A 10,671-nucleotide genomic window follows, 5' to 3' on the forward strand; every position below is an offset into this window, starting at 1 on the left:
GTACACACTGCACAACATGTCCCACTCAGCACCAGTCAGTACACACTGCACAACATGTCCCACTCTGCACAACATGTCCCACTCAGCACAACATGTCCCACTCAGCACCAGTCAGTACACACTGCACAACATGTCCCACTCTGCACAACATGTCCCACTCAGCACCACTGCTAAGCATACTACTGTCATGACTTTCTAAATGTTCCTCCCAATAAAGTTTTCACCTGACTCTCTCTCTCTCTTCCTTCCTCTTTATGCCAGGTGGTGTTTTATTCAGTTTGGAGGAGGGGGCTTCTTTCTGGAACCAGATGCTCACATGGAGGATAGTAAGTAGAGGAGAGGAAGGCTTGGCTCAGTCTGGTGTCTGAGGAGTGGAAGGCTTGGCTCAGTCTGGTGTCTGAGGAGAGGAGGGGAATGCTTGGCTCAGTCTGAGGGAGAGGAGAGGAGAGGAGAGGAAGGCTTTGCTCAGTCTGGTGTCTGAGGAGAAGGCTTGGCTCAGTCTGGTGTCTGAGGAGAGGAGGAGAAGTCTTGGCTCAGTCTGGTGTCTGAGGAGAGGAGGGGACGGCTTGGCTCAGTTTGGTGTCTGAGGAGAAGGCTTGGCTCAGTCTGGTGTCTGAGGAGAGGAGGAGAAGTCTTGGCTCAGTTTGGTATCTGAGGGAGAGGAGGGGAATGCTTGGCGCAGTCTGGTGTCTTAGGAGAGGAGATGAGGGGAAGGCTTGGCTCAGTCTGGTGTCTGAGGAGAGGAGGAGAAGTCTTGGCTCAGTTTGGTGTATTAGGAGAGGAGGGGAAGGCTTGGCTCAGGCTGGTGTCTGAGGAGAGGAGGGGAAGGCTTGGCTCAGTCTGGTGTCTGAGGGAGAGGAGAGGAGTGGAAGGCTTGGCTCAGTCTGGTGTCTGAGGGGGAGGAGAGGAGTGGAATGCTTGGCTCAGTCTGGTGTCTGAGGAGAGGAGGAGAAGTCTTGGCTCAGTTTGGTGTCTGAGGAGATAAGGGGAAGGCTTGGCTCAGTCTGGTGTCTGAGGGAGAGGAGAGGAGTGGAAGGCTTGGCTCAGTCTGGTGTCTGAGGGAGATGAGAGGAGGGGGAGGCCTGGCTCAGTCTGGTGTCTAACGGAGAGGAGAGGAGAGGAGAGGAAGGCTTTTCTCAGTCTGGTGTCTGAGGGAGATGAGAGGAGGGGGAGGCCTGGCTCAGTCTGGTGTCTGAGGGAGAGGAGAGGAGAGGAAGGCTTTTCTCAGTCTGGTGTTTGAGGGAGAGGAGAGAAGGGTACTTTATATACCAGGGTTGGCTGGCCTTCTCTAGTCACTTGTAGGCTCAGTCACTGGTATACTTTTATTTACAAAGACATTTTGGGTTTACTACCTTTTTATTTGGGCATTTTTATTGTTCAGAAATGTGGTGGGTCGTCTCTTCGTTCGCTGGACTTTATCCTGCTAACTGTTCCAAATGTCCCAACTGAATTTGGTAAAAGGGCTTTTATGTCCTCTGGCCATCGTCTTGGAACACCTTACACAATACTATTAAACTGGAAGAACTTGTCCCGATTGGTGTTTTTAAATCACTGATGAATGATCTTGAGACTGATTCCCTGACCTGTCAATGTTTTTAATTTGCTTATTTTTGATTTTGTTATACTCTTGTGAATTCTATGTTTTTTTTACTAGATTACTTGTAGTTTTTCATGTTGTCTGTCTGTAATTTTTGCAATGACTTGGTGCTGCCTATCTTGGCCAGGACGCTCTTGAAAAAGAGATGTTAAATCTCAATGAGCCCTTCCTGGTTAAATAAAATAAATAATGTTGGGTAGAACGAAAGTTGTAAAAGACCAGATTCTCTAATCTTGTCCTCATTCACTGCCAAGTGGAAAGAAGAGTAGAGACTAGCAGACGTGTTGTTCTCTCTCCTTCCTTTATCAGGTGAAGCTTAATTCTCTCTCCTCTCTACTCCCTCTCTCTCTCCTCTCTACTCCCTCTCTCTCTCCTCTCTACTCCCTCTCTCTCTCCTCTCTACTCCCTCTCTCTCTCTCTCTCTCTCTTCTCTCTCTCTCTACTCTCTACTCTCTACTCTCTACTCTCTCTCTCTCTCTACTCTCTACTCTCTACTCTCTCTTTCTTTCTCTCTCTCTCTCTCTCTCTCTCTCTCTCTCTCTCTCTCTCCTCTCTACTCTCTCTCTCCTCTCTACTTCCTCTCTCTCTTCCTTCTCTCTCTCCTCTCTACTCTCTCTCTCTCTCTCTCTCCTCTCTACTCTCTCTTTCTCCTCTCTACTTCTTCTCTCTCTCCCTCCCTCCCTCCCTCCCTCCTCCCTCTCTCCCTATATTCCTCTCCAGTTCTTTGCGTCCATGATCTCAACATTCACCCTGAATTTCTTCCTGTCCATCTACAATAATAAACCTGGAGATCTCTCCAGCCCTGGTCTTATCAACTTCGGACGCTTCGAGAGTGACGTGAGTGTCTGTCTGTTATTGTGTCTAGTCCTAAACCCTGTGTTATCTCTGTCTGTTATTGTGTCTAGTCCTAAACCCTGTGTTATCTCTCTGTCTACAGAGTGTTTAGTCCTAAACCCTGTGTTATCTCTGTGTCTACAGAGTGTGTCTAGTCCTAAATCCTGTGTTATCTCTGTCTGTTATTGTGTCTAGTCCTAAACCCTGTGTTATCTCTCTGTCTACAGAGTGTCTAGTCCTAAACCCTGTGTTATCTCTGTCTGTTATTGTGTCTAGTCCTAAACCCTGTGTTATCTCTCTGTCTACAGAGTGTCTAGTCCTAAACCCTGTGTTATCTCTCTGTTATTGTGTCTAGTCCTAAACCCTGTGTTATCTCTCTGTCTACAGAGTGTCTAGTCCTAAACCCTGTGTTATCTCTGTCTACAGAGTGTCTAGTCCTAAACCCTGTGTTATCTCTGTCTACAGAGTGTCTAGTCCTAAACCCTGTGTTATCTCTCTGTCTACAGAGTGTCTAGTCCTAAACCCTGTGTTATCTCTGTCTGTTATTGTGTCTAGTCCTAAACCCTGTGTTATCTCTCTGTCTACAGAGTGTCTAGTCCTAAACCCTGTGTTATCTCTGTGTCTACAGAGTGTCTAGTCCTAAATCCTGTGTTATCTCTGTCTGTTATTGTGTCTAGTCCTAAACCCTGTGTTATCTCTCTGTCTACAGAGTGTTTAGTCCTAAACCCCGTGTTATCTCTCTGTCTACAGAGTGTCTAGTCCTAAACCCTGTGTTATCTCTATGTCTACAGAGTGTGGCCTACAACCTCTATGAGATTCCCTTGTTCATTGTAATGGGAGCTGCAGGTAAGAGCCCACTGCTCGTCTAGTTGTGTTGTTTCACAGGACCCGTGTTGGTCCTCCCTCTACAGTCGGGTTAGTCTGACCTTCACACAAGAGACATGAAAAAGGTTGTCATAGCTACCTGAGTTACTCATGTATGTGGTTGTCTTAGCTACCTGAGTTACTCATTTAGGTGGTTTTCTTAGCTACTTGAGTTACTCATATAGGTGGTTGTCTTAGCTACCTGAGTTACTCATGTATGTGGTTGTCATAGCTACCTGAGTTACTCATATAGGAGGTTGTCTTAGCTACCTGAGTTACTCATATAGGTGGTTGTCTTAGCTACCTTACTTATTCATGTATGTGGTTGTCTTAGCTACCTGAGTTGAATGCACTTGACTGTGAGGCCCAGTTCCAAATGGACCCCTAGACCCCTACACCCCTATGCACTAGTGGAGGCCCAGTTCCAAATGGACCCCTAGACCCTACACCCCTATGCACTAGTGGAGGCCCAGTTCCAAATGGACCCCTAAACCCTACACCCCTATGCACTAGTGGGGGCCCAGTTCCAAATGGACCCCTAGACCCTACACCCCTATGCACTAGTGGAGGTCCAGTTCCAAATGGACCCCTAGACCCTACACCCCTACGCACTAGTGGAGGCCCAGTTCCAAATGGACCCCTAGACCCTACACCCCTAAGCACTAGTGGAGGCCCAGTTCCAAATGGACCCCTAGACCCTACACCCCTATGCACTAGTGGAGGCCCAGTTCCAAATGGACCTCTAGACCCTACACCCCTATGCACTAGTGGAGACCCAGTTCCACATGGACCCCTAGACCCCTACACCCCTATGCACTAGTGGAGGCCCAGTTCCAAATGGACCCCTAGACCCTACACCCCTATGCACTAGTGGAGGCCCAGTTCCAAATGGACCCCTAGACCCTACACCCCTATGCACTAGTGGAGACCCAGTTCCACATGGACCCCTAGACCCTACACCCCTATGCACTAGTGGAGATCTGAGAGGATTTGACAGGTATAAGAAACATGGTTATGACTCCATCTTGCCTTCTGATAGGCTAGGTGAATTGTTTAACCATATTGCTTCTACCAATCAAATCCTCTCAGATCTCCACCAAGTGCACAGGGCTTAGGGGTCCATTTGGGATTGGGCCTACGTCTCTATGGATAAGAGTGTAGGGTCTAGGGGTCCATTTGGGATTGGGCCTACGTCTCTATGGATAAGAGTGTAGGGTTTAGGGGTCCATTTGGGATTGGGCCTACGTCTCTATGGATAAGAGTGTCTGCTAAATGACCGACATGTTATATGTTGATTGATGTCTTTCTATATGTCCATCTAAAACAGGTGGATTGCTGGGAGCCCTGTTCAATATCCTCAACTACTGGCTGACTATATTCAGGATCAGGTAACTGTTCAATATCCTCAACTACTGGCTGACTATATTCAGGATCAGGTTCAATATCCTCAACTACTGGCTGACTATATTCAGGATCAGGTTCAATATCCTCAACTACTGGCTGACTATATTCAGGATCAGGTTCAATATCCTCAACTACTGGCTGACTATATTCAGGATCAGGTTCAATATCCTCAACTACTGGCTGACTATATTCAGGATCAGGTAACTGTTCAATATCCTCAACTACTGGCTGACTATATTCAGGATCAGGTAACTGTTCAATATCCTCAACTACTGGCTGACTATATTCAGGATCAGGTTCAATATCCTCAACTACTGGCTGACTATATTCAGGATCAGGTTCAATATCCTCAACTACTGGCTGACTATATTCAGGATCAGGTTCAATATCCTCAACTACTGGCTGACTATATTCAGGATCAGGTAACTGTTCAATATCCTCAACTACTGGCTGACTATATTCAGGATCAGGTTCAATATCCTCAACTACTGGCTGACTATATTCAGGATCAGGTAACTTCAATATCCTCAACTACTGGCTGACTATATTCAGGATCAGGTAACTGTTCAATATCCTCAACTACTGGCTGACTATATTCCGGATCAGGTTCAATATCCTCAACTACTGGCTGACTATGTTCAGGATCAGGTTCAATATCCTCAACTACTGGCTGACTATATTCAGGATCAGGTTCAATATCCTCAACTACTGGCTGACTATATTCAGGATCAGGTAACTGTTCAATATCCTCAACTACTGGCTGACTATATTCAGGATCAGGTTCAATATCCTCAACTACTGGCTGACTATATTCCGGATCAGGTTCAATATCCTCAACTACTGGCTGACTATATTCAGGATCAGGTTCAATATCCTCAACTACTGGCTGACTATATTCAGGATCAGGTTCAATATCCTCAACTACTGGCTGACTATATTCAGGTTCAATATCCTCAACTACTGGCTGACTATATTCAGGATCAGGTTCAATATCCTCAACTACTGGCTGACTATATTCAGGATCAGGTTCAATATCCTCAACTACTGGCTGACTATATTCAGGATCAGGTTCAATATCCTCAACTACTGGCTGACTATATTCAGGATCAGGTTCAATATCCTCAACTACTGGCTGACTATATTCAGGATCAGGTAACTTCAATATCCTCAACTACTGGCTGACTATATTCAGGATCAGGTAACTTCAATATCCTCAACTACTGGCTGACTATATTCAGGATCAGGTAACTTCAATATCCTCAACTACTGGCTGACTATATTCAGGATCAGGTTCAATATCCTCAACTACTGGCTGACTATATTCAGGATCAGGTTCAATATCCTCAACTACTGGCTGACTATGTTCAGGATCAGGTTCAATATCCTCAACTACTGGCTGACTATATTCAGGATCAGGTTCAATATCCTCAACTACTGGCTGACTATATTCAGGATCAGGTTTAATATCCTCAACTACTGGCTGACTATGTTCAGGATCAGGTTCAATATCCTCAACTACTGGCTGACTACATTCAGGATCAGGTTTAATATCCTCAACTACTGGCTGACTATGTTCAGGATCAGGTTCAATATCCTCAACTACTGGCTGACTATATTCAGGATCAGGTTCAATATCCTCAACTACTGGCTGACTATATTCAGGATCAGGTTCAATATCCTCAACTACTGGCTGACTATATTCAGGATCAGGTTCAATATCCTCAACTACTGGTTGACTATATTCAGGATCAGGTTCAATATCCTCAACTACTGGCTGACTATATTCAGGATCAGGTTCAATATCCTCAACTACTGGCTGACTATATTCAGGATCAGGTTCAATATCCTCAACTACTGGCTGACTATATTCAGGATCAGGTTTAATATCCTCAACTACTGGCTGACTATGTTCAGGATCAGGTTCAATATCCTCAACTACTGGCTGACTATATTCAGGATCAGGTTCAATATCCTCAACTACTGGCTGACTATATTCAGGATCAGGTTCAATATCCTCAACTACTGGCTGACTATATTCAGGATCAGGTTCAATATCCTCAACTACTGGCTGACTATATTCAGGATCAGGTTCAATATCCTCAACTACTGGCTGACTATATTCAGGTTCAATATCCTCAACTACTGGCTGACTATATTCAGGTTCAATATCCTCAACTACTGGCTGACTATATTCAGGTTACTGGTTGACTGTATTCAGGATCAGGTTACTGGTTGACTCTATTCAGGATCAGGTTTCTGGTTGACTCTATATCAGGATCAGGTTTCTGGTTGACTCTATATCAGGATCAGGTTTCTGGTTGACTCTATATCAGGATCAGGTTTCTGGTTGACTCTATATCAGGATCAGGTTTCTGGTTGACTCTATATCAGGATCAGGTTTCTGGTTGACTCTATATCAGGATAAGGTTTCTGGTTGACTATATATCAGGATAAGGTTTCTGGTTGACTCTATATCAGGATCAGGTTTCTGGTTGACTCTATATCAGGATCAGGTTTCTGGTTGACTCTATATCAGGATCAGGTTTCTGGTTGACTCTATATCAGGATCAGGTTTCTGGTTGACTCTATATCAGGATCAGGTTTCTGGTTGACTCTATATCAGGATCAGGTTACTGGTTGGCTATATTCAGGATCAGGTTTCTGGTTGACTCTATATCAGGATCAGGTTTCTGGTTGACTATATTCAGGATCAGGTTACTGGTTGGCTATATTCAGGATCAGGTTACTGGTTGACTATATTCAGGATCAGGTTACTGGTTGACTATATTCAGGATCAGGTTACTGGTTGGCTATATTCAGGATCAGGTAGGGTTGGCTATATTCAGGATCAGGTTACTGGTTGACTATATTCAGGATCAGGTTACTGGTTGGCTATATTCAGGATCAGGTTTCTGGTTGGCTATATTCAGGATCAGGTAGGGTTGGCTATATTCAGGATCAGGTTACTGGTTGGCTATATTCAGGATCAGGTTTCTGGTTGGCTATATTCAGGATCAGGTAGGGTTGTGGTCTAAGTTTTTAAGAACACACTACCCCTGAGGGGTAGGCTACAAAACAGATCAATGAGTTAACCAGGTAACTTTAATGAATATATAGAAATAGCTGTTGATTTTCTGAAGAAACAGTGGTGTGGTGGTGTGATGGTGTGAGACAGGTGGGGTGGTGTGAGACAGGTGTGGTATGTCGTGTTAGTTTAGACAGGTGTTGTATATAGTGGTAGTGTTAGACAGGTGTTGTAGTGTTAGACAGGTGTTGTATATAGTGGTAGTGTTAGACAGGTGTGGTAGTGTTAGACAGGTGTTGTATATAGTGGTAGTGTTAGACAGGTGTGGTAGTGTTAGACAGGTGTTGTATATAGTGGTAGTGTTAGACAGGTGTTGTATATAGTGGTAGTGTTAGACAGGTGTTGTGTATATAGTGGTAGTGTTAGACAGGTGTGGTAGTGTTAGACAGGTGTTGTATATAGTGGTAGTGTTAGACAGGTGTTGTATATAGTGGTAGTGTTAGACAGGTGTTGTATATAGTGGTAGTGTTAGACAGGTGTTGTATATAGTGGTAGTGTGAGACAGGTGTTGTTTATATAGTGGTAGTGTTAGACAGGTGTGGTATGTCGTGTTAGTTTAGACAGGTGTTGTATATAGTGGTAGTGTTAGACAGGTGTTGTATATAGTGGTAGTGTTAGACAGGTGTTGTATATAGTGGTAGTGTGAGACAGGTGTTGTTTATATAGTGGTAGTGTTAGACAGGTGTGGTATGTCGTGTTAGTTTAGACAGCTGTTGTATATAGTGGTAGTGTTAGACAGGTGTTGTATATAGTGGTAGTGTTAGACAGGTGTGGTAGTGTTAGACAGGTGTTGTGTATAGTGGTAGTGTTAGACAGGTGTTGTATATAGTGGTAGTGTTAGACAGGTGTTGTATATAGTGGTAGTGTTAGACAGGTGTTGTATATAGTGGTAGTGTTAGACAGGTGTTGTATATAGTGATAGTGTTAGACAGGTGTTGTATATAGTGGTAGTGTTAGACAGGTGTTGTATATAGTGGTAGTGTTAGACAGGTGTTGTATATAGTGGTAGTGTTAGACAGGTGTTGTGTATATAGTGGTAGTGTTAGACAGGTGTTGTATATAGTGGTAGTGTTAGACAGGTGTTGTATATAGTGGTAGTGTTAGACAGGTGTTGTGTATAGTGGTAGTGTTAGACAGGTGTTGTATATAGTGTTAGTTTAGACAGGTGTTGTATATAGTGTTAGTTTAGACAGGTGTTGTATATAGTGGTAGTGTTAGACAGGTGTTGTATATAGTGGTAGTGGTAAACAGGTGTTGTATATAGTGGTAGTGTTAGACAGGTGTTGTATATAGTGGTAGTGTTAGACAGGTGTTGTATATAGTGGTAGTGGTAGACAGGTGTTGTATATAGTGGTAGTGTTAGACAGGTGTTGTATATAGTGGTAGTGTTAGACAGGTGTTGTATATAGTGGTAGTGTTAGACAGGTGTGGTAGTGTTAGACAGGTGTTGTATATAGTGGTAGTGTTAGACAGGTGTTGTATATAGTGGTAGTGTTAGACAGGTGTTGTATATAGTGGTAGTGTTAGACAGGTGTGGTAGTGTTAGACAGGTGTTGTATATAGTGGTAGTGTTAGACAGGTGTTGTATATAGTGGTAGTGTTAGACAGGTGTTGTATATAGTGTTAGTTTAGACAGGTGTTGTATATAGTGTTAGTTTAGACAGGTGTTGTATATAGTGGTAGTGTTAGACAGGTGTTGTATATAGTGGTAGTGTTAGACAGGTGTTGTATATAGTGGTAGTGTTAGACAGGTGTTGTATATAGTGGTAGTGTTAGACAGGTGTGGTAGTGTTAGACAGGTGTTGTATATAGTGTTAGTTTAGACAGGTGTTGTATATAGTGTTAGTTTAGACAGGTGTTGTATATAGTGGTAGTGTTAGACAGGTGTTGTATATAGTGGTAGTGGTAAACAGGTGTTGTATATAGTGGTAGTGTTAGACAGGTGTTGTATATAGTGGTAGTGTTAGACAGGTGTTGTATATAGTGGTAGTGGTAGACAGGTGTTGTATATAGTGGTAGTGTTAGACAGGTGTTGTATATAGTGGTAGTGTTAGACAGGTGTTGTATATAGTGGTAGTGTTAGACAGGTGTGGTAGTGTTAGACAGGTGTTGTATATAGTGGTAGTGTTAGACAGGTGTTGTATATAGTGGTAGTGTTAGACAGGTGTTGTATATAGTGGTAGTGTTAGACAGGTGTGGTAGTGTTAGACAGGTGTTGTATATAGTGGTAGTGTTAGACAGGTGTTGTATATAGTGGTAGTGTTAGACAGGTGTTGTATATAGTGTTAGTTTAGACAGGTGTTGTATATAGTGTTAGTTTAGACAGGTGTTGTATATAGTGGTAGTGTTAGACAGGTGTTGTATATAGTGGTAGTGTTAGACAGGTGTTGTATATAGTGGTAGTGTTAGACAGGTGTTGTATATAGTGGTAGTGTTAGACAGGTGTGGTAGTGTTAGACAGGTGTTGTATATAGTGGTAGTGTTAGACAGGTGTGGTAGTGTTAGACATGTGTTGTATATAGTGGTAGTGTTAGACAGGTGTTGTATATAGTGGTAGTGTTAGACAGGTGTTGTATATAGTGGTAGTGTTAGACAGGTGTGGTAGTGTTAGACAGGTGTTGTATATAGTGGTAGTGTTAGACAGGTGTTGTATATAGTGGTAGTGTTAGACAGGTGTTGTATATAGTGGTAGTGTTAGACAGTCGTTGTGTGTATATAGTGGTAGTGTTAGACAGGTGTTGTATATAGTGGTAGTGTTAGACAGGTGTTGTGTATATAGTGGTAGTGTTAGACAGGTGTTGTATATAGTGGTAGTGTTAGACAGGTGTTGTGTATATAGTGGTAGTGTTAGACAGGTGTTGTATATAGTGGTAGTGTTAGACAGGTG

General features: G+C 43.3%; 1 protein-coding gene across 1 annotated transcript in view; it reads left to right on the plus strand.

Moving 5' to 3' along the window:
• Nucleotides 1-10,671, plus strand: part of LOC118938385 (H(+)/Cl(-) exchange transporter 7-like) — a 51,666-nt gene that overhangs the window by 25,267 nt on the left and 15,728 nt on the right. Inside the window, exons 11-14 of the mRNA XM_036942142.1 lie at nucleotides 262-326; nucleotides 2,318-2,434; nucleotides 3,223-3,277; nucleotides 4,623-4,683. Coding sequence (XP_036798037.1) covers nucleotides 262-326; nucleotides 2,318-2,434; nucleotides 3,223-3,277; nucleotides 4,623-4,683 — 298 coding nt within the window. The remainder of the gene's footprint in view (nucleotides 1-261; nucleotides 327-2,317; nucleotides 2,435-3,222; nucleotides 3,278-4,622; nucleotides 4,684-10,671) is intronic.

The sequence above is a fragment of the Oncorhynchus mykiss genome, chromosome 13, assembly GCF_013265735.2.
Source record: "Oncorhynchus mykiss isolate Arlee chromosome 13, USDA_OmykA_1.1, whole genome shotgun sequence".
In the NCBI taxonomy this organism is placed as follows: Eukaryota; Metazoa; Chordata; class Actinopteri; order Salmoniformes; family Salmonidae; genus Oncorhynchus; species Oncorhynchus mykiss.